The sequence below is a fragment of the Solea solea genome, chromosome 3 (genome assembly GCF_958295425.1).
Source record: "Solea solea chromosome 3, fSolSol10.1, whole genome shotgun sequence".
Lineage (NCBI taxonomy): Eukaryota > Metazoa > Chordata > Actinopteri > Pleuronectiformes > Soleidae > Solea > Solea solea.
The window spans coordinates 25,659,109-25,683,723 of record NC_081136.1 but is presented as its reverse complement, the minus strand read 5'-3'; the positions used below and the strand labels follow the sequence as shown (position 1 = coordinate 25,683,723).

General features: G+C 40.5%; 2 protein-coding genes across 3 annotated transcripts in view; one reads left to right on the top strand and one right to left on the bottom strand.

The window, feature by feature from the left end:
- Positions 1 to 2,280: 2,280 nt before the first annotated feature.
- On the top strand, positions 2,281 to 13,816 carry csrp2 (cysteine and glycine-rich protein 2). Of its 2 annotated transcripts, none has more exons than XM_058624119.1 (6): positions 2,281 to 2,428; positions 4,725 to 4,846; positions 7,414 to 7,582; positions 9,249 to 9,378; positions 11,078 to 11,171; positions 13,593 to 13,816. In XM_058624119.1, the coding sequence occupies exons 2-6, from the start codon at positions 4,735 to 4,737 to the stop codon at positions 13,667 to 13,669; spliced, it is 582 nt and encodes a 193-aa protein (XP_058480102.1). In that variant the 5' UTR covers positions 2,281 to 2,428; positions 4,725 to 4,734; the 3' UTR covers positions 13,670 to 13,816. The 2 variants fall into 2 exon arrangements, with proteins under 2 accessions (XP_058480102.1, XP_058480101.1); XM_058624118.1 differs by having other exon boundaries at positions 2,281 to 2,432.
- A 4-nt stretch (positions 13,817 to 13,820) lies between these two features.
- zdhhc17 (zinc finger DHHC-type palmitoyltransferase 17) overlaps positions 13,821 to 24,615 on the bottom strand; it is a 28,404-nt gene continuing 17,609 nt past the window's right edge. Inside the window, exons 11-17 of the mRNA XM_058624117.1 lie at positions 20,571 to 20,695; positions 19,248 to 19,310; positions 19,050 to 19,143; positions 17,705 to 17,788; positions 17,453 to 17,610; positions 17,239 to 17,333; positions 13,821 to 16,670 (exon numbers count right to left, since the gene is read on the bottom strand). Of these exons, the coding sequence (XP_058480100.1) occupies positions 16,532 to 16,670; positions 17,239 to 17,333; positions 17,453 to 17,610; positions 17,705 to 17,788; positions 19,050 to 19,143; positions 19,248 to 19,310; positions 20,571 to 20,695 (758 nt within the window). The 3' untranslated portion in view covers positions 13,821 to 16,531. The remainder of the gene's footprint in view (positions 16,671 to 17,238; positions 17,334 to 17,452; positions 17,611 to 17,704; positions 17,789 to 19,049; positions 19,144 to 19,247; positions 19,311 to 20,570; positions 20,696 to 24,615) is intronic.

The following is a 24,615-nucleotide window of genomic DNA, read 5'->3' as shown; positions in this document are numbered from 1 at the left end:
GAACAGTTACCAAATGGGAGATGGTGTCCGATGGAAAAGACGATACGAACAATATTAGACCTGTGGCTTAATGGTACAGTACTGTACATTTGGGATCTATATTTGGCAAGCCACAGATCACTGTTGCCCTTTTTTTTATCTAACATGTTATTCCTCTGTGGTCTATAAGTGTGAACAATCTAATTTAGTATGTGAATTATTCATAAATCCTTATTGTCAAATGTCTTCATAACGGGTTTGATTTCACGATTTGTTTCTATTACAATAGCATGCAGTCAGACTGATGGTGAGCCATATGTTCGATTTACACTCAACACCAATCACTCAGTGGGGCCCAGCAGTCACCATAATATGGTTGGATGACACAGTTCATCTATAACCCAGTTCCTGTTGCTGCAAAGGCTCAGTGTACGAGCTGGAACTGATGATGATCAGGATGAAGCATTACAATAAGCATAATAAGCATTATTGCAGATAATGTTTCACTGCTCAAATGGCAGAGGGTGGTTCAAAAACAAATGGCATCTGCCATAAAGTTAAAGTTATTTAAAGTGAGTGCAATTCCATTGGGGAATAACATTCATCAAGTGTGATCTGTGGGTCAGATTGGGCTAATTGAGTCGCTTTAAACACACACACACACATGCACCATCTGTCAGAGGACATAAACATTTTTAATCAAGTCCCTTTATATCTGCACTAAAAGTGAGCCAAGGGAGCTGCCAATAGATGTGTTTGGCCGCTGCAAGGCATTTGTAACACTAATCCTCAGCAAATGGGACAATTAACATTTTATAGACAGATAGTTCAGCCAAGTATCTGCTGCTGTGACAAAAAACCACATCAGTGACCACTGTTCAGAGTCATAAAGATGAAGAGAAAGGGAAGAAAGAGTCACTCGTGGTGTCCAGGTGGGATCTGGTGCATGTGCACTGCAAGTAGTTTTCATACTCAAGGCATTTGTATAGCCAATGAATGAATATAGGTCACTTCTTCTTCTTGCTATTACTATCTACATACTTTTACTTTGCAGATGGAGATTTACATGCAAGTCATGATAACTCTCTACATTATAGAAATCATGTAATTTTGTGTTGCCATTATCCTCTTGCTTTTTTTTAATTGATTTTATTCATTGATTTAATATTACAGATTTCATCATCACTGTATAGAAGTGCTCTGCTTTGCTCCTGTAGCAGCATATATTGATAAGGTATTACAGAGAACCACAAGGTTTAAAAATATGAGGTTAGTATCAGTACTTGGTGGTCTGTGTATCTCAGTGCTGAATTTCTGGCTCTCGTCTTTGTTATAAAAAATATTCTCCTGCTTGCATTGCAAACATAACCCAGACAGCAGTGATTACATTGTGGGTCCAACAGGGGGCAGAATATTTACAAATTTGCACAATGAGATAGAGCGAGAGTCACTTTGAAAATATTGAACTGATTTATACAACTGATATATACAATTTGTTATATACATGTAACCAGTCTTGTATACAGAAAATATGGGAATGTCTGCAGTTTTAAAATCGCAAATTGGCAAATCTTTCAAAAAGAAACAGCTGTATTTAGTGTGACCATAAACTTTAACAATAGCACAACCCTGGCCCTCTAAAGCTGGAGCGGAACCACAATTAATGTTATTGGTAAAAACCTGTGTTTGTCTTATTGTTTTATTGTAAACAAATATTTGCTGCAAAGAAGTTCTTTATGCAAGACGTGCTTGAGCATTTCACTGAAAGTTTGCTAATAAATGAGACCAACTTTCACTGACATCATTCAGATCCAAATGCCAATGGTGACATATATTTAGCATAAACCTAAAACAACAAAGCTGGTGGTACCCTAAGACTTTTGCACAATACTGTATGAAAAATATAAAATCAGTGTAAATAGTGATAATCATTTTACATTTTATATATATTCTGCCATATGGACAACAGTTCACCTGAAGCTTACACACTGGATCTTTAACCCCAAAAAAGATGCTTGAATTGTGAAAGAGAGAGGGAGAGATAATGAAAAGTAAACACACTGAAAATGACATTCTTCCTATTTAGCTGCTTGGAGTGAAATGTGTCGTATGACTAGTATTTTTTGTAAATTCTTTATGCCCGCAGATAAAAGTACATAGTTCTATGAGAACATTAAGATAAAAGGCAATTTTAACAGCTTCTCTACTTGGCTCTACCAAGTGTTCGTGAATGCAGCTCGGAGCTCTGTTTTTCCGACGGCACGTGAAGGCAGCAGTGCTGAGTTCAGGTTCACGCCCATAGAATACAATCTCCTCCCACACACACACACGGTGAATATGTGGAGAGTGTGACGTTTCAGTGTCAGTAAAGTACGAGTCACCGTGGACAGTTATCGCGTTCATCTGGAGCTAAATATTTTCACATACGGAGATAAAAAAAACAAAACCTGTAGGTAAAAACCCTCTCTTTACATTTGTACGGAAACCTAATGGTGCATATTTTAGATTAGTTTACTTAAACTAACTGGTTTAATGTAAGTTTTAATGGTATACAGATTTGCTGTATGCAGTTTGACGCATGTATGGTTTAATCGCTTATGAGTCAACTTTAGCTACTATTGCGCAGGTTAAAACAATTAGCTCTTGACACTAATTGTTATAGGTGCGTGAAAACAGAGCCGCCTAAATGAGACTTTTTCAACAATAAAATAAAATTTGTTATAAAATGACGTATCTTAAGTCGCAGCTTGATTTCAAGAACAAAATAATAATGTTTTTTGCTATGTTTTATTTGTAGTTTTTTGTTTACACATGATTGTTACTCGAACTACACTGTGTGCACTGCTGTGCAGATACGACATGCAGATTGTAGAAACCGTTATGCAACAAGTTATGCAATTTTGTGTGTCATTTGTATTATTAAACTGTTAAGTTAAGATAACTGGCTAAACATATACATCTGCACCATTTATTGGCCACTGGCTGCCCAGATTTCTAAAGATTAGCTTCAGTCAACCTACATTTTTAATATTTACATTACATTAACAAGTTTCTAAATTCAAAAAACATTAAGGAATCAATGTGTGTTTAAAGGTCAAACAATAAAGAGCTTGAGCTCAAATGTTAAATTGTAAAACTAAACACACAAATCTCAGTCTTAGTGAAGCAGTTACCACTAAGGGAACTTTTAATGTTAACGTTTTTCAGCTCCTTTGGTGTTTTATAATCCAGCTGGGATGTATAGGCTGTAAGTGTTTTATTTTTCTTCTTAATGAACAATCACTGAGCTTTTTAATTTCAGTTTCCGTGGGTTGACATCCCAGCTGGTGCACTTTGTGGTGATGCGGAAGCAAAGCAGAGCATCTTAAAATGTTTAATGACAGAATTGTAATGACAGAAAGAGTCTGGGGTGACAGGGTGTGTCATGTGGGCTCAGTGTCATCACAACAGAGGTTACTTCATACACATATTTACTCACACAAATCCCTGTTTGTGCTTATATACTGTAGCTATAGCCTGTCAGGAAACAGACGACAAAAGCCCTAAAAACGCGGTGCCCTAAAACATTCCTCTGGGTATTAGTCTGCCCTGTTGTTAAGGCCGACCTCCATTGTCTTGTGCTTTTTCTTTTTTTTTTGTTAGAGTGTTAGTTATATCCTGGGGCAGCATTGTTCAGTTCAAATGTGTGCTGCTCTACTTTGATATCCCGCAGTTCAGGTTCTAGGAGGTTGATACAGATATTACTGTACAGAGTGAAAAGAAAGAGTATTCTTAAAGGTCCGGTGTGTAAAATTTAGGAGCAGTTATTAGCAGAAATCAAACTAAACATAAGTACGTTTGTGCACTTCTGGTTAAGTAAAATGAAATCCATTGTGGTTTTGAAGCCTTGGAATCATAGACTGCATATACAAATAGAGTCTTCTGGTTTTGAAAGGTTAAGCCCAGTAAGTAGGACATACGTAGCAGTTCACCACTAGGGGGCAACTCCCCTGGTTGCAAATAGAGCTCCATTTGGAACAATGAGCTTGATTTATAAGAGTTAATGCTCTCAACCGCTAGATTCAGGTATTCTCCAACAGCGCATGATGTCAAGTTCGTACACAATGTTCCCATTTACGAGAAAACAGATGATGAAGCATCGCACAGATTAAATAGTCAGTGTTCAGGAAAGGCCTGTTGGTATGTGCACTGTAGGCAAGGGTCTCACTTTGAGGAGGATGCCATCTTGTGCTGCAGTGTTTCTACAGAAGCCCAACTGGACAAACCAGCCAGAGCCTGCATTTCACACTTTGAGGGAGAAGTTTGCAATGCAAACAAAGAAAAAGTACACATTTTTCTGGTAAGGAATCCTCTGTTAGTTTGTGGTACCACCACTAGATGTGATTAATTCTTAGACACCGGACCTTGTAAATAGACAACTGATCTCCTCACATTCCAGAAACCTACATACTGTATCATGTGCCCTTAAACAAGTAATTTACCCACGTCCTATAAAATATGGTAACACACTGGATAATGTCCCAGGTGGAACTGTGAGTATGTACAAAGGAAGAAGGGCATTGCTGTTGAATTACATTGATACTCAGTTTCACAGTCATCCCTTCTGGGTGAATGGGACTGAAGAAATGGATCTGTTTTCAAAGTTCGGATGACGACATATCAGCACAAACAAAGGGGAAAACAGCCAAAGAAACGCTGCCTCGGACACTTTGCCGTAACAACATGTTATCTCTATCTCCTGTCAGGACATACACCATGCCAAACTGGGGTGGAGGCAACAAATGCGGCGCATGCTGTGGGACAGTTTACCATGCTGAAGAGGTGCAGTGTGACGGAAAGAGTTTCCACAAGTGCTGTTTCCTCTGCAGTAAGTCTTGTTGTTTTCGATGCAGCTGTACCATGTCAACCAAGGGTCAGTGTGAAACACCATTGATTTATTTTACACACAATGATAAACATGTTAAACAGCCGGATAATGTCTTCAGTGGAGGAGGAGGAGGATGAAGTCATCAGGCTCATCTCAGATAATGTGCTTTGAGCCGAGACATAACTGAATACCTTCCTAAACAGGGAACGTCTGATTAAGACAGGATCTGGTGATGACCATTATTTCTTGCTGTACTTTAAACATTCTTTTACTAATATTTATCTTTTGAGTGACCACATTTTGTATAGATTGGTGCTGATATATCACTGTTATTAAGCAGTTTGGTTGTGAGCTGAGATTGACTCTTTGGTTAGGTCTATATAAAACTATGGTTCAGTACTGTCTGACTTCAAAAATGAAGTTGAGAGCAACATGTTTGAAATATCAACATGGATTCCTGGTCACAGCAACCTCCGCTGGACAACTGGGTAATTACTTCAAACTGTTTATGTGCTTCTTGGCTGGATAGTTTGAACATCAACAGATTTTTATGGTTGAAGTTTTAATTATTACCATTATTATAACCAAGCAAATTTGGTATAGATACCAAATCAAATCTATTGGTGAGGTGACCAGGGAAATCTCATGTTCTGGTGTTATTGCCAAGAAAGATTTGAAGAGTGTTGAAGAAGAAAAAGATTTTCTGAAATTTGAGAATTGACTGCTGAAGAAAAAGATAAAAAAGAAATCATAAAGGAGAAAATTAGCTTCTTACATTTAGAATGTCAGGATAGCTCATGTGTGAAATCCCGCTCTTAAAACTCACATATCTGACTTAATAATGTCTCATGACAGTTTGGACAGTTTTAAAGGAGCCAAATGCAAAACAGAGCTCCGGCATGTCAGGCCAAAAGACATGCGATCACGATCGCACTTGTGTCAGTGTCCATTAGACCATGAAAACAGACATTGGATATTATGTCTGGACCAAGTCTCTACTGCAGCTTGATAACAACACACGGACAAAGACTGTGAAGTCACTCTCTGCTCAAGTACTCTATTTATTGACCTAGCTTTTTGTTTCCTGACATCTTGTAAGCCTGGATGATGCATATTGCCCCCTTTAACTGTTGTGTTGATTTAAGACCTGCCAAGGGCAGATTCTGCATCAGCCTCCACATGTCATGTTTATTTATATTATATTAGTGTGCATTTTTGTGATGTTAGGTCGTTGTGAGAGATAGTTTACAAAAGTGGGTGAGAGGAACTCCTGGTGAACTCTGTGTCATCTCTCCACGGTTCCTCATCAGCGCTTGTACTTGACATTTCGCTCCCTGTTAGATGAGCGGGGGTGGCCTGTCCTGTGACTGAACCATACTTGAAATGTCACTGGAGATGTTCCAGCGAAGAGCTCGCATTGGAGGACTGGATTATACTGACACTTTCATTTAGCCACTACTGAAGGGAAGGCCAAAGCGATTAGAGTTACAAAAGAGGAGTTCAACGGCTTCGTTACAAAGGCTGCTTTGTCTTACACTCACACAGAGGAGCTGATGTCCTTGGCTCTCCTTGGCACTTGCCTCCAGTTTGACATTGTCTGACATTCACCACTTTCCATGTTTGTACATGGAAGAGAGCAAAGTCTCATGGGCTGAAACTGTATTTATCATGAGATTTTAAGATTTAGGATCTACATCAGCGATTCCCAAACGCAAAGAGGGGTAAAAAATTCGCCTCATTAAATTTTGAAACTGGCATACATACACTATCTTAGGTCTGAGATACAAGTTTTTTGTGTGTGTGAGTCGAGGGCACATGCCCGGAGATCAATTGTCTGAAGGGGTACGGGACTGTGAACGATTTGGGAGCCACTGATCTATATGATATGGACATGGGGCTCTAAAAATGCTGGCCACAAGATCAGAGAGAGTTTTTCCAGCGTTCCAGAGTTGTGTGAAAATCTATAACAAATGTCAGATGGTCACACAGTGCAGAGCAGTGCGAGAGGAATTCACCCAATCCCGACGACCAGCATTGGTGTGCAAGTGTGCAGCTCCAAGCGGCTGCGGGTTCTTTTGTTTTTCCAGATCAAATCTTTGAGTTTGTAGATGTCGATTACACTAAATTGAATACAGATGTCAGCAAAAGCAGTTATGATGATTTAAAAAACTACTACTGAATGACTTTTCCCTTTTATAAATATTAATATTTCTGACTTAATGTACTTCAATAATGTCAACATATAGTTGGCATAAAAGGAATGTGATTAAGAAATTCCAAGGCTTGTGGAAAAATATACTGTTTGAGGAAAATACATAAATGAAAGGTAAAAAAAAAATATTTTGGAAAAATTTTAAAATGTCCCAAGTACATGTTCACTTCTAAAATTAAATGTCTTGCATCTAATTTGCAAGACAGTCCACATGAACCAGACTTTAAGAGCCAAACCTCAAGTCAAATGCCTAAGTGTCATGTTTTTGTAATATTTCAGGCAGTTTTCCCAACCACAAGCCATCCATTCATGTCTTTGTTACTCTGTGTGTGTGTGTGTGTGTGTGTGTTCACAGTGGTCTGCAGGAAGGGCTTAGACAGCACCACACTGGCTATTCATGACAAGGAGATCTACTGCAAGTCATGTTACGGCAAGAAGTATGGCCCAAAAGGCTATGGATATGGACAGGGGGCGGGCACCCTCAACATGGACAGAGGAGAGCGGCTGGGAATCAAACCTGAAGAGTAAGCCGGGCCAATGCCTTTGTGATGAGCATCACCTTGTTTGTTTGAAAGCTGCAAGATGATCAGTATTAATATTGATTTCATCTGTGCAGTCCTTCCATCTGGTTGTGTCATGGATTTAAGTAATGATATGTCTGGGGTTTTTTTTTATGTTGATATGATGTACTCATCTACCTGAATTTGAAATATGTAGTCAGTCATTCGATGTGTAGTGGACTATTAATTATTAATCCAGACACTGCACCAGAGAAAGTAATTTTTTTTTAGATTTTCTATTAAATATGGCTAATAGTTATCTACATATTCTTTTTTTTTCTCTTTAAAAAACGCCTTAAAGACATTTGTTGACATGCTGGCCACATAATGTCAATGACGGGGTAAAATATCTACTTGCAACTCTTACTGTATATTGCTACTGAGATATGATTTGCAATGTGTCAAGCCAAGATTAAGCATTACCATCTGATAGTAAGTATCAAAATACTTACTATTATACTTTAATTCCATGGTTCTCAAACTGTTTTACATGTACAACCGGTGGTACGCAAGCTTCCTCTGGTGGGACTTGGAGGAAAATCAGAAATACCATTCTACTGTAGTGACCAGCGTGTGTGATCGGAGAGTGGAGGAATTTTAACCGGAGTGCATAGAAAATTAAACAAATAACATAACAATGGAGGATGAGAGAGTGAATTATCTTATTGGGAATACATCTGCTTAAATTACAACACTGTATTTTAATGTTGGCGATAGTGGTGGCAGCTCAATATTTTCTCAGGTGGTACTTGGTATAAAAAGCTTGGGAACCACTGCTCTAATGTAAGAATGTGACTTATTTCAACATGAAACAATTACATTACTTTTGGCCTTTGCATTAGGATAAGATGTGCTGCCTTTTTAGTCACCGCTGTGTGTAATTGTTTGTTTATGTGACTAAAAATAGAACTACTACTTTTACTATTAAAATGCAATTTCCATTTGAAAACAGTTAACACTTACGCACTACTACAGTGTTACAAAGTAATAAGGACGGGAATGCAGTCTGTGGAAACATGGAGTGAGTTTGTCCAATTCTTTATCTGTTTATTTGTGGTGGCCTTGGGTTTGTTATGTGAGTGAAAATGAAAAACTAATGAACTCATATGAACGTGGATTAACGATTGTGTGTTCATAAATTCAAATGCAAAAACGCCCACCTCTGACGCATTCAGTCTGAAAGACAACGAGTGTTTCTACTGCGTACTCCCAAAAAAGGTGTGGGAGTGCACACACACACACACACACACATTCACAGAAAATGTTTATTCCTGCCCCAGACGTCAGGTGCTTACTGTTATCACAAAGAATTCATTATATAACCAGCAGGATCCAGCTCACCCTCCTTTCAGTCGTCGGCCACAAAGGCCTTCATTCAGGGGTCACAGGAGCTGGCGGTCACCCTATGATAAGCAGCACTCTGGGGCCCCCAGGGTGCTCTGCTCACTTTCCCAGCACTAACTGAGGACACACAGAGAGAGAGCAGATAAGAGAAAGATTCTAGCACTTATTTATAAAGACCCTTCTCTCTAACAAACACTAATTAAACACGAGCTGTAAGTTATTATAAAAAGATCTATATTCTTGTAACAAAATAATAAGCTAGTGTTTTCAATTTTTTTCTATCTAGGACACAGACTCACAGACCCACCACCAACCCCAACCCGTCCAAATTTGCCCAGAAGTTTGGAGGTGCAGAGAAATGTGCTCGGTGTGAACAGTCGGTCTACGCGGCTGAGAAGATCATGGGCGCGGGCAAGGTGAGACGTTCATCCCGGCCACATTCTTCTTTTATTGCATACTTAAGTTTATTGTTGATGATAAATATCAGTTTATGCTTCTTTCAGAAATAATAACCCAGTGGCAGTTGCAACCCACTTTTTGAAGGGAAAATTGAACACATTTAAAATAGTTAACAAGCTTCATTTTACACATTCTGTCTCTGTGAGACTTTTCTTTTTCTGATAGTTGACAATTTAATCAATCAATTAATCACTTTTTGGATCCTGCGTACCGACGTTAGCCGACAATTAAGTCAGAGGGATGTGTGTTTTGCAGAGTGAAAACACTTTGAATGCTATTAAACTGTCAAGAAGTTTAAATTGTGACATCATCTCCTAAGATATTAGCCAAGTAGGAGTTCACATGTTCAGCCAAGTCACAAAAGTGACAGCAGCTCTTGGCTCAGATGAAAATTCATGGATTGCGAGAGAGTTTCCACATTATGGGATGTTTGTTGCGCGTGTTCAACGGAAACACGGCAACAACAAAAACATACCAATTAAGCGCAAGGGTTCAAACCCTCTAACTGGTACCGCGTTGGTTACTCGAATGCCACGGGACCACAGTCGACATCGCGAACCACGGGGGTTGAACCCGTGTGGCTGGACTGAAGGCGCGCGGTTTTCACATTTGCACACGGGCTCTGTCAGATGCTGTTGACACACACAGATGTGGAAGAAGCCACGAGGCTCAAACTCTAACTCACATATAAAAGCCTGTCTCACAGACGAGTGGAGATTTGTGTTGTGAGGAGTTTTAAAAGTGGGAGTGGACACCGACCATGTGGACTCTCAAATTAGCCGATTTATAGGATGAGGATGAGGTCACCGCTTGGGAAGCAGTTAAAGGTCCAATGTGTAACATGACCTTTACTACTAATAATTGTATAACTATTGGCTGTGCCCAATTAAGCCTGACTATAGAGAGCGGAAGAGTGGAGATTTCTGTGAAAGAGTCATTCCACAACGAGGATTGAGTTGAGAAGTCCTCAGTTTGTTGCACTCTGCCGTCTTACCAATAGATGTCACTATTGCCGCTTTTCCACTATACAGTCGTAGCGCGACTCGGCTCGACTCTACTCGGTTTGGTATCAGGCACGTCGTTCTCCAGTACTACAGTACCTCCTCAATGTGGACGGAGTCGTGATAGCACGGCTGCACGAAATGCCGTGACGTCATTTTACACGCGACACAAAAACTAGTGACGGGCAGAGAAAGCATTTGCTTTCGGTGTTGAGATTTTAGAAGTTTCCTTACTAAATGTTGGAGATTAACGCTGTTTCCAGGAGTTTTAAAGTCTTTTTAACTGATCTACAGTTCGGTATTGTGCGGTTTGATTCTTATGTTGTACGTCATGCTCATGACTCTCTGCCAATCAGTGGCCGGCAGCCAAAAGCAAAATAAACCGAGTAGAGTCGAGCCGTGCTACAACTGTACCGTGGAAAAGCGCCATCATTCTTACACAGAGGACCTTTAATGTGTTTCCTAATGGGACAACGTCTATTTTGAGGCTCCACTCATGTGCTCAAGCATAACCCGTAATTTTCTTCATACTGAAGACATTTATAAAAGTCATCTGGTTGCAGCAGCTGCTTGAGTGAGGACACATTATCCAAGAAACATCTCACACAGCGTCAAGAGTTTTGTTCTGAGTGGATAACGTGCTTTCTCTTCATAGCCGTGGCATAAGAACTGCTTCCGCTGTGCAAAGTGTGGCAAGAGCCTGGAGTCGACTACGCAGACTGAGAAGGAAGGAGAAATCTACTGCAAAGGTGAGATGACACCGTTGACAGGACATTTCTGTCTCGGCCTTCATTTCCTGATGGATTTGTGCCATTGCTAACGTATCACACAGAGCCATTAATAATACAGTGCACTGACCAAACAAGAGGTGAATAAATGAATCACGCAGCTGTCTGTCTGCTTTTATAAAACTCAAGAGGGAGAGCTGAGCAGAATAACATGAATATGGAGTTTACCATAACCTGATGATGAACACGGTGGGTCAGACTGATACAACTGCAGCTGTGCTGGAGTCACAGAGAGTGGAATCAAGTTAGTTTGGACTCTCAATGTTCCCAAATCTCAAACCAGGTTCATCCGACCGCTCGTGTGACTAATTATTGCAGTGAATGAACGAATAGAGCTACTTTAAAAGTCTTTGTAAGGTGCTGGACTCCCATCGTGTTGCCACAACACATTCAACACACACTGGTGTGGATTCCACACGTGTCTGGAGCTCTAGTGGAAGCATGACACGTTACACAAGATTTTCCAAGAACACAAGAAGCGTTGATCAGTGTTTCCTCAAACCTCAAAATGACGACATCCTCCAGTGTTTTTGTCCAAACCAAAGCAATTCAGTTGAGGTTTAACCCAAACTGATTCATTATCAAAACAGTTGGTGACCCATTAAATCCATCAGTTCATAGTTGCTTTATTGTTCCAGCCCTGTACCGCACAGACCACAGCATATGATCCAGATTATTTTCATACTCTTCAAAGTCTGATTTCCCATCTATTGTTTAGGTTTATCATGTTGCACAGAGGGTGAGCCACACCAAGTGACGCCTGAACAAGTCATGAAGATTAGTGCGGTCACTAGGTCCAGTTCCTAACGTTATGATCAAACAGCATTAGCATATAAGCAGCCCTTCAATTTAAAGCTGTTCTTTTAAATCGAAACAACTCTGTTAGTTCCAAACTATTGTCAAGTATTATAACGGAAAATAAAACATTTGTTCAGCAGATATCTTGCACGTGCTCTGCTGCTGTATACAAACAAACGCTCCCTCAGTCAGATCTGATAGTATTGTTCAACAGAGACAGTTTTCAGATGAAGGACGCAGCGCACAAATAATCTCGCATTGTTTCTGCGGAATAATACAAATCAACTGAAATCACCGAAAGATGTAAAAAAACCCAAAAATAACTGGCAGTTTAAAGCATTTAAATATCTGCTTACTAGTTTAGCCAGGTTGCAGTAAATGATTAAATAATTGATTGTCATGACTGAAACACAGTCATAGTAATGTGATCTTATACCAGAGCAGAACTGGAGAACTGGCTTAAAAAAAGACACACACACACACTGTTGTACTCACTGTCGTCCTGCATGATGGTTATTTCACATTTGCTGTGTTGGTTACTCTGGATGACCGCAGCCATGTCCAGTTAACGGAGCCACGTGCAGTTTGAGCCAATTCCGCATCAGCACAATCGGACAGGACGGCTTCACTACAGAGTGGACATTCACACAGAAACAGATATAAACAAATGCCCCCACGCACACACACACACATATTTGCTGTTTGTCAAAACCAAACCGTGTGCTGATGAGCAGGAATGTTACCTCTCAGTCTCCAAACTCAGGCCAGACTCGGCTGCTGTTATGAATCAGTGGTTTATGCTCAGAGACTGTGTCCGAGCAACAGCTGGATATTGTTAGTCATCATGAATGTGATGACAGACGTGGACAGCAGACCCATTCGCAGTCACGCTGGCATAAGACGGCTAAAGCCATTTCCCCGTAAAACAGGGGAAGGTGTGGAGAGTCGGTCACAAATTCTGCACCTCAGTGTCTGACCACACAACCTGAGCAGAGAGGGCTTTTCAAACCAAACATGCTGATGTGAGACAAACAGCACACACACACACACAAACACAGCTGTTCTCTGTTGTGCCTGATGAGACATGTGATCAGGTTTGACATGCAGTAAAAATGTCCATGTAAAACATTTTTGACTTGCCAGTGAAGGGAAAGCACAGTTCAATCTGTTAAAAAAAACTATCATGGCTGAATTCCATTTAGCTGCTTCACACCTGAATAGAACAGAGCCACTGTTCACTCATCAGCGCTGCACAATTTTCCTACGGACATAAATTAAATGGTGTGACTGAAGGTTGCAGGGACATAAAACAATGGAAGTAACTGGAAATCTGACTAGTCATTTGTGATATTAAAATATTGGAAGTTTTACACTCATCCCATTTTATTGGCATTAAAATAAGACACTGGACCGTAGGCGTGAGTATGAATGGCTGTCACCCATCTGTCCAGGGTGTACCCCGCCCCGAGGATAAAGCAGTAGAAGATGAATGGATGGATGGATAAAAGAGTTGCATAACATGTTTTAAAACACAAAAATCTGCCTCTGAAATGTCTCATTTTAGTTTTTCCTATATCTCCACAGCGTGTTACGCCAAGAACTTCGGCCCCAAAGGGTTTGGATATGGCCAAGGAGCTGGTGCTCTGGTTCATGCTCAGTGATAGTTGACCTGGAATCAGACCGTCTTCACTTGGACACATTCCTCTGTGCTACTTTTAACCTTTTTTTGTTTCTTTTTTTACCTTACATGTTCAAATGCAGAAACAATTGCTTGTGATACAAATAAAACTCATTTACAAACCAAACAACGACTTCACATTTGACTGTATTTTATTATTAAAGCCATTAAAACTGAACCATGCCCGTATGTTTACATCTGAAGCGGAGTAACAGTGATGTCTGAAGGTGGGCAGAGAGGCACTGGAAATGAGTATGTGCTTTATCTTTTTTTTCTTTTATTATCCCATATGAAGAGGGGAGGGGAGGGAAGGGGACAGTTTGCTGGAAGAACTACTGAGAACTGAAATGGTCAGGAATCGATTTTCATGGATGAGCTGGGAGTGAACCGTTGACCTCCTGTCGCTTTAGAAGGCATGATGCGAATTTACTTTAGTTACTGTTGCATGACCTGCTGATATGAATGAAAAACAGCTCAGTTATGATTTTTAACCTCTGAAGCTCACAGAGTGTGACGGCTGTGTGTGTGTGTGTCGTCCTGGTTGAACAGAGACATCGTTGGTTCACGCGGTAAATGGAGGGAAACAGAATGATGATGACGACATAACTGTCTCCTTCTGGTGATGCAAACATGAGGCCCAAAACGTTTTGGAGGCCTTAATATAATATAACCTCCATCTGTCATTAAAACTATTGCATGGTCACATTTCAGCTTTTAAAAAACAAACAAAAAAAAAACTTGGCTTCTGCCTTAGTTCTCTAAGTGTCTTTGCTTTACAATTTGTACATCCAGTGGCATAACAAACCCAGCAATATATGACCAGAAAAAAACCAAAACAAAATGATGAGTACAGAATTCACAAGCATGGAACATTCAAATATATTACACACTTGCACAGGAGGACCCGACTGGAAATCCGGTCCCCTGAAAGACAAATTCCACAAAACACACTGGATTGGAGAGAAAGAAACCGATACCAAAAAATAAAATATGAAAGCAACGCGGAAAAGTACTTGCAAATACTTAACATTCACTATATACAGACACGTGGCTTGCCGGGCTGTCACCATGATGATGAGGATGTGGTCAAATTGAAATGTCAACCATCATACATGCAGTGGAAATCGGGGGGAGGGGGGGGGGGTTAAAATGCCTATAAGACAGCAGTGTCAGACATCACTAAAAGCTACAGTCATACATGTGGAGTACAGTCACTTCATTTTCATCTTTCCACTTGAGTTCAGTTGGAAGAAATCCACCAAACTCAGAACAGAATAAAAAACAAAACCCTAAGTCCAGGAGCACCTTCAACTAACACTGAATGAAAAAGAAAAATGATTTGCTGCTTATCTACAAATGCACATTCTTCACACTTTCCGTTTATCCTGTTGACTGTGCACGGTCCAGACAGGAAGAGTCGCGGGGGGGCGGCCATATTCGATGGGGGGGGGGCCCTCACCGTCCTCACTGTAAACAATGGGAGCTGCCGGGCCCTTCTGTTCAGTAACGGCAAAAACAAAAATAACTGCCAAAAAATTAAAATCAGTGCAATGTTGTCGGCAAACAAAAAGACAGACAAAACAATTAAGACTTAGTAACACATGGAATGAACCTTTTTGCGTAAAAAAAAAACCCTCCTCCATCTCACCTCTGCAATCTCTTTCCGTCTCTGCTGTTAATAAATACCTCACCTGTCGTACCTGACTATTGAGTTCTCGTACGTCCTTGTTAAACAGCTACAGGTACTTCTTTAATATTCTTTCTCATTAAAAAGAAACCTCTTCAGCTAAAGAGGATGTGGAAACTAAAAACAATGATGGTGCTAGAGGATAGTTACTTAATCTATAAATAGTTTTAAAATAAATATACCTGTATCACATTGTCTGTAGGATATCTCCTGTCGCGCTAACCAACGCTTCTCTCTGATAAATTCAACAATGTTGGCGAATCCTCATCCGTTTCACACTAAATTCATCACGGTGCAAAATCAAGACCTTAAAAAGACATTCCCTTACCTCTATGGTACTTACAAGTTTATGATATTTAAAACAACCAAAAAAAAAAAAAAAGGGTACAAAAACAACAGCTTTACTTTAGCTTCCACGGCCACCACAGGTAAATTACCACAGGAACTGCAGCGTTCCTGAACCGATCAAAAACAGAAAAAAATACGTACAGGGCACATCAACAGGGACACCATAAATAAGGATATAAAGTGAGGAGGGGGGGAAAGAACGATACTGCCACTTCATGGCGCTGTCGTCTCTGCAGCGTCACGTCTTCAGTACAAACAGAGGGGCTTTTATTTTGAAATTCCTCGCGTCTTACGGCCTCTCTCTCCCCTCCGCTCCGCTCGTGCCTGGCAGTGACACACTGTCCAAAGGGCTGAGGAGAAGAGACGAGGTGGAGCGGCTGGATAGCAGTGAAGGTACAGTAATGACGTCTGATGTAGTAGAATAGTAGAAGTAGTAGTAGTAGTAGTAGTAATAGTAGTAAAGGTAGAGTGGTGTAGTCGTGGTGTTGCCCTGTAACAGCATGCTAGTCCTGGCTGATTATTTTTTTTTTCTTTTTCCCCAAAGTGTTTTGATCGGTGTGGGAGAGATGGTCCAAAAAAAAAAAGCAAGCGCTCCCAAGAACAGCATCATTCTGATATGACTGCATGTGTGTGTGTGTGTGTGTGTACGTGAATGTGTGTGAGAGTGAGGGGCGAGTGGAGGAGGGGGGTGGGGGGTAATCCTTCCAAAAATATTCTTCCATCCAGCCAAATTCAACTCCAGTTTAGCCACACCCACGACCCCGCCCCCTTTCAATCTCTTCTATCTTCATTCGCCGCCTCTTCCTTTCGCTACACCAGCTGGTAGCCTGAGCCAGACGTCTGGTCGTATTCTATTGTGTACTGTGTGGTCCAGTCCACCGCCACAGGCCGGATCAGTCCACAGCAGCGGATCTCAAAGAAATCTATAAGGTTTCGGATGCAGCCATGGCTGGAGAGAGAGAGAGAGAGGATTGTTAGTCAATTTTCAAGATTTGTGGATGGAAGCCTCCCTGCCTGTATTCTAAATAAATTTGATTTGCGTCGCACGGGTCCGAGCACTATGACGATATCGCATTTTGGCCAAACCTGAGTTTCCGGAGTTTTTATGCAAGTAAACTTGCTTTAGCATAGCAAAACAACAAATCTTTAAATGACTACATTTACACGCACAGTTAAATCGAGCTGCAGCCGTAGACAGCTTGCTGAGTCCGAGTATACAATACTGCAGTTATACGCTACTGCAGTTATACGTCTTCTGCTTCTACTTCTGGGTCAAAGACCGGGGACAACAGTCCGACTAAGCGTATACATGCAGGAGGACTATGAATTGCATTTCCCAGGTATGTTAGTCAGATTAAATCTAGCTCAATTTTAGTCAGACTAACGTGTTTACATAACATTAAGAAAACCAAATGACTGTCTTGACTAAAACCTTTTACCATGCATGTAAACGCACTGAAGCCTGAGATCAAGACACTGAGCTCTGCGTAGCTGACGAATAACAGAGGATCATTTACTTGAATGGGCTTTCGATGGACGTGGCCGTGACTTTAAAGTGCTTGTATCTCCGAGCGTTCATCCTCTCGTTGGTGGTGATCCCTAGAGCTGCAATCTAAAAGAGGTAAAAGGAAAAGAGACGACAATTTCAAATTAACTGTTGTAAATATCGACTCAAATCCAAACATGTCAGGTACTTGGACTGAAACTGACGGAGGGAAAGCAAATTCAGACCTGATAGAGCTGACACATGATGAGCACGGCCACCCACATGAAGTGGAAGACACTGTTAAGGAACATCCAGAACATCCAGGGGGAGCAGGTGGCGATCTGGGTCAGATAGAGCCAGAAACCATCCTTAGCATAACTGGTGGCACAGTTGATCCTCCAGTCTGAGGGCGGAGAGGATTTAAGATGTCAAGAGTCAAACACTATCACACTATATGAAAATAAAGGGCCTTATTTGATTCTTTTTTTTGAACTCACAGCAGATGCAGCCGTACATCATCCAGCAGATCATGCAGAGCAGGAAGAACAGATAACCCATGAAGTAGCGGTGATTTCCACTTCCTGTGAAGGGGAAAGGAAAACATGTCACATTTTGTTCTCATCGCCTCAGTGTGTCCATTTGGCTGCCGTTGCCATGTCAAACGAGTGGGATAACACTTTTTTTTTTTTTTTCGAAAAACAAGGGACTCTCCACACCAGCTGTAGAGCCAATATCCTGCAGAGAACAGAGACATCACAAGCTTCTGATTTCAGCTTCAGTCTTTGTTGAGCACAGAACTATTTGGTTGTGGTTGAAAAGCTATTCTCCTACGGGCGTCTCTTAATGAATATGGAGTTGTGTCCATTGTTGATATGCATGTGTGTGTGTGTGTGTGTGTGTGTGTGTACTCTTTGTTACCTCTTTAGGAACTTTTCTGGCATAAACACTGATCTTGTCAGGACCAGCAGTCCCCCATAGTGCTAAAACCTGGTCCTAATGAATAGAAGTCAATGTCCTACGAATTCCTATGAAGAACAGGTGCCAAACCTGTGCGTCTGTGTGCTGGTGACTGAATCAAAGCTCTACACACGCTACACATGCTTTGACATGAAATATGTTTGAACCATACAAGGAGTACGGTTAGCATAGGGCAACCAAACTGGATGCACTTAAAGACCCGTGATACCAGGTCTGGACAGGATTTTTAAAAGCTTTTCTGTTGTTTGTCCAGACAGTTTCCTCACTTTTAAAGTTTCAACCTCACCACTGGATTTCAGAGGGACCGTGCTTCAACCTCTCCCCCCCTCTGTGTCAGACAAGGGGACGGGGGAGACGAGGACGGAAGGAACACACATGCACACAGCGTCTTTGTCCATCTTTGTGAGGACAGTCATTGACATACATTCCATGGCCTCTTGGCTCGACTTTCCCCAACTGTCCTCACAAAGGTTGAAGGACAAGTACAAACACACACACCTTACTTGTGTCCATGTGAAGGATAAAAGACTCCACTGTGTTCAGGTTCTGTCATTGTTCATCGACATGTTTTTTCATGAACCACATGAGGCTTTTTGTTTGTTTAATTTTACAGTCAATCCGATATTACAAAGTACTTCCTCTGTCAGATCATAATATTTAATTCCCTCGGCTCCGCCCTTCAAATCACAAACAGTCTAAAGTGAGGACACATGTTGCTTTTTAAAGCAGGATCTGGAGCTGTTTACAAACGAATTAAAAACTGTGAATACGGGGAGGAAAACTACAAGCAGCTGGTTGTTAGGAAGAGCAAGTGTTGCTGTGGTTGTTGACATGCACATAAATGTGGTGTTGTTGCTAACATACCAACACAGTTCCCCACCCAGGGACAGTGGTGGTCGAACTTGGCAATGCAGCGATTGCACACGGCGCAGTGTTTAGACCTGATGGGCTTCCGTATCTGAAAATAGATGTGTGGTTTTTTTTTGGTTTTTTTTTAAACAATATTTCATCTTATTAACATTTATCCTTTCATTTCTGAGGAGAAAAGGAGATCAAATTTACCAAGCAGGTGCTGCAGAATATGCTCAGATCCAGGCTGCCTGTCTCTGCCAACTCCACGATCGTCTGGACAAAAGAATCAAAGGCAGGATTTGAAAAATGAAAGAGAGAGAGAGAGAGAAAAAAAAAAGGGAGACAGAGACTTGACAGAAAATATATCAACAACTGAGAAACTCATTTCGCTGAGGTCTGTTTGGCTCTGCAACAAAAGACCCACTGACAGTGCAACAGCTGAATTTCCAGCTGAATTATCACACTGGAAACTTGGCTGATTCACTCTGAAATGGGGCTGAGGCCTCGATGGGATTTACAGTATAACTCAACTCTGAGTGGGTTCTGTATATCAGAAAATACCTCTTTTCCTAAAGCCCTTCCTTATATCTGCACAAACAAGACATTTACTACTTCTATATTATTATTTTTTTACAACTTATCTTTGTGCAAATAAACCAAAAATCCTACTTTACACCAGTGTCACAGGAAAGTAAGTGCTGGGGGAGAGAGGGGGGGGGGGGGCGTGTCCTCTGCAGCAAAAAGAAAGACTTGGAAGCCATTGATTAGATGTGGCTGACTGGCCTCAGCTGTGATGGGCCCAGCACTGACTGCTGCTAACAATGCAGAGTAAATTTAGCTCTTATATCACAGGGTGGACAGTCAGGACCTGTTAAGCAGGGTAGATGTTGTCATCCATTAGAGTGAGATAATGAGGGATAGCGAGGACGTGGGGGGGGGGGGGAGAGAGAGGGACCATGACACTGGGCAGCGAGCCACACATGACATCAGAAAACAAAAAAGTTTACACTTCAAGCGTGTGCTCGCTGTTTGACAGCCTTTCATGACTGCACAACACAAGTTTGTGTGGCTCTGCAAACCGCTCACCCGTACCACAGTTCATAGAGGAAATAAGCAATGTTACATCACAGCACACATACATTTTTGAGCCACTGCTGCCTCCATCAATAAGCTCAAATGTGTTGTTTTGTGCCTTTAGTGCTTGAAATCCCTCATTTGGATTGACAAATAGACACATTTTGTCTATTTACTTTGGTTTGGGAGAGTGAGCTGTATACAAACCCACGTTTCCAGCTTGAAAAGGTTGTCTGATAGCCAGATAAAGTGACTAAAATAGTGTTAAGGCGGCGCACATTCAAGCAGGCATTGATTTTATAAGGTGAGCCTGATGTTGAGAGGCTGAATTCTGTTTTCCTTGCAACCTTGTTTTTATCCAGGGTGTGTCTGCCTGTCTCAAGCTGGTTCTAGGTGCAGGGGGGTGAGCATACTTACATACTTATGGCATAATGTCATGATTCAAACAACTTTGCAAACCTTTTTCTTCTGCTCCTCAGATGCTTTGATGATTCCCGGGTCGGACTTCCAAGATTTTCCAAAGTTGTAGAAGAGAGCCAGCGTGTTTATCAGGAAGGGCAAATGGACGGTGGCAAAAGGCAGATGTACACTCAAGGGTTAAGGAACACGATGTTTTGTCAGTTTAACCACAAATCAACTCCTCTTCATTTTTAAACAAACCACTGCTAATACTGGACTGATGACAAGCAACTTCATTCCACTCACAGCTGCAGTATTATTGTTACGGGTAGATGTGGAACCTGTCTGTTATTCCAGCTCACATGGAATATACTTCATTTTATTTAAAATAAACTGCATGTGGATGGTGTCACAGTCACTGGATTTATTATACAAGACCACAGATGAAGAGTTCCCATCAACAAACACATTTAATCTATGTAATTTGTTCTGAAATAATGAGTAACACAATTGTCCGTTTACTTCTAAGCCTCTGAAAAGGGAGGCAATGTGTATTAACATCATTCCTACACAGTTGATTGGACAATTTAGGTAAACCCTGTTGAATTAAAGTTAAAGGTCTATACCTTATTCACATAAGGGTGGCGTACACTAAGAAAAGCTTAAAAAAACATGACTGTAAATTATTCTTACAGCTTCTTCTTCTAGATTCGTACAAAACAGTATCACCTTAACATGGAGCAGGTAAGATGCTTTTCCATGTTGCTAATCACTCAATATAACGGAAACTATCCAGTGATGCCATCACACACAGCCACAGTCACCTCCATTAGTCATTATTACTACATCACTCCACAAGAAAGTATGTGTTGGCCCACAGCTATCCACCTACTCAGTCTTTGTTTTGATTTCAATTACGCCCCGGTGTTCAGACTACTGTGGCACTATCGTGTTGACAAGCCCGGTCCACAGACTATGAACACATGCCAAGGCGAACGAAACCACTGCTGTGGCAGATCCTGCTACAGTAGGTGTGCCCAGGTCTACATTTCGCCAAGAGGACACACAAACACATCAACACCACAACCTGCTGTCGTGTCGTGTTTAAGACAGTTAAATTAAAAGCATGCCGCGCATTTACTCCAACACATCAAACGGAGGACAAAAAAAAAACTCTGTTCACTCTTGACCGACTCAGTCCACAAAAGACTTCCTTCCACGAATTCACACGAGAGACCATAAACCACTCCTACATCCACAGAAGAAAGCCTGATCACACACACACACGAGTGGAATGATTCTTTTTTTGCGTGAGGCATTTCCAGGAAGGTACACCCACTCGGCAAAGAAAAACTCTTGATTATGTCACACATTTGCCAATGAGCATGTGCAGTGTCGAAAAACATTTATTTAAATCCACACTTAATAACATATACTTTTTCCCCCAAGATATTATATCCATGATAATGGAGTTGGCCACTGTGTCAAGTCTTCTGCAACAGATTCTCAAGGGGTTCAGTTTTGGTTGGGTGTAAATGATGTCTCATGCATTTTTTTTTTTTTATAATAACCTGGAATAAATATACACTGTCACTGACATACACTGTCTCCTGACTGAATATACAAATAAGCTGTGGGTTTTACACAGCCTAGAGTAGAATCATGATGAGATAAGTGGGTGTTGTGGCAGCTGTGGACTGGCCCAGTGACGATGACGGCTACAGATAAGTGGCAGAGTCGCTCCTGCAGGTGTGCATGACTCAGCTGAATCCCACAGAAAAGTGACACTGACACTGGGAAGGCATTAGGGCTGCAACTATTTTTTTTTTTTTAAATATATAATCCATTAATCTGTCAATTATTTTCTCAATTAATCAAATAATTGTTTGGTCCATAAAATGTGCATACATTTTTTTCAAAACTGGAAATAAATGTCTAATTCTTGTCCACAAACCGAAATGATTCAGTTTTATGATTTCTTTGTTATATGGAACAAAGAAACCCGATAATATTCACATTTAAGAAGCTGAAAAATCTGAAAAAAACAAACACTTAAACCGATTCATCGGTTATCAAAATCGTTGAGTATTAATTTAGTCAACAAGTTATTCTTTGAGCCCTAGAAGGCATCATCATTTGTGCAGAGGTAGGACTCAAATAAAAGTGTGAGTCAATAATTTTAACAATGAAAAAGGATACAAATGAATAATCTCAGTCTGAAATGAAGTGAGACGGTGTTCCACGATTAAAAAGTAACAAGCAAAGAAGTTTTCTTCTTCGACAAACATTTCATTTATTTTGATTTAGGGAAAAATACATTATAAAGCACGGCACAGCACTTCCAGTTTCCAAACTGACATAGTGGCGAGTGGTTGTCAATCGCAAATCTTAAAGCTTCACAATAGTTTGTTTTGCAACTGGGAGAAAACATCCAATTTCATATATAGCCTATAAATTAAGATTAAAAAAAGCAAAGCGTAAAGAGAAGAGTATGTGGTTATGAAGTAAAGTTGAAGAAGTTGAACTGTTGAAACTGAGAAAAAAGTCATGCCTTCATTCTTCGGTTTTGCACTGTTGCCCATTTTCAACTCTTCTATTTGCTGGAAATGAATTATAGGAGTGAGGTCTTAATCTCTTTTCCTCACGAAAAATATGGAAAATGCAATCTGGAGCAGGGAACATGAAAAAATGGATAGCGCAGCTCAAACCCGTCATCTGATCCGATTTCAACCACAGGTTTGAGGAGGACAATGGGCTCACAATATCAGAAAGTGGGGTCATTAATGTCAGTTTGAAGCCGGAACAAAGTGATGTAAGACAAATAAATAAATAAATAAATAAGTAATAAAGTAAGTAAGTAAGTACATCAGCCTATACTGCATTGGATTGGGTGTTTTGTTTTTCTGCACTGCTTCTTGCATCTTCATCTTCATCAAAAGTTGATGAAAAGATTGGCCAGGATCCTTTGAACCACATGAAATAAATAAAAGTTTCATATTCTCATCTACAAATCCCAGTTCAGATTAGATTCACAAAAACTGCAGGCATGAACCAAATGGGAAAGTTAACCAGCAACCCATGCTGGGCCTCAGGCCACAATTTACATAACCAGGCTCTGATGGGTTAGACAGAGTACCCCGACTTCTCCAATGACAAACAGTAAGTAGTAACACATTATCAAAAACAGCACACGTTTTCAAGTACAACAATTTGTGATGGAACATTTCTGAAACCTACAATCACCACTTCATACAGAGATTACTTGACAGTAAGGCAGGATCTGACTTTCTCTAACAAACCACCTCACTTCCTCTCTGTACAACACACAATTACTAGTTGTAGTTGAAACAAGATTCAGAAAATGTATCGACTAAACACAGTGTCTTAAAAACAACACCATTCAATTATTCCATGCTTCCGCTAAAAGATAGAAGATGCTTCGTCCAGTTGTTGCAGCTGTTTGCTGTTCAGAAAAGGTCACAGATAACGCACCACGACTTTTTATCCAAAACTTAGATCTCCATTCAAATTCGAAACTTAAAAAACCAGTTGTAGTTCAAAAAGAAGTCTACATTTTTCATCACACCATGTTTAATAATTACTGTGTGGTCCAAAAGCGCTCTCTGCACAATTCAGTGAGTGATTTTTGCAGTGAAAATGGAGGACCCAAACAGACTAAAGCGGTGATTCCCAAAGTGTGGGCTTTGGCCCCATAGTGGACCATGATGGTACTGCAGGTGGGCCGTGAACGGACATAAAATGTAAATAAATCAATGTTTTTCATATTCAGTTTTGTAATTAAGATTAAAATTGCTGTAACTCTGTATGATATATTTTAAGAAATGCTTATAAGGAATAAATTATGTGTATATTTTCTTTTATTTAACCTGGTATGTATGTATATATATATACATATACAGATATATATACATATACATATACATACATACATAAATAGCAATATTGTGGTGAGCATAAAGGCCTAACATTATTTGCACTCAATGTGAATTTGTTCATTTTAATTTCATAAATTGTTATTTATGTTAGTGGATAATTACGCACTTTGAGAGTGAGCACTTTGTTGTGAAGCTAAACCTTTTAAATA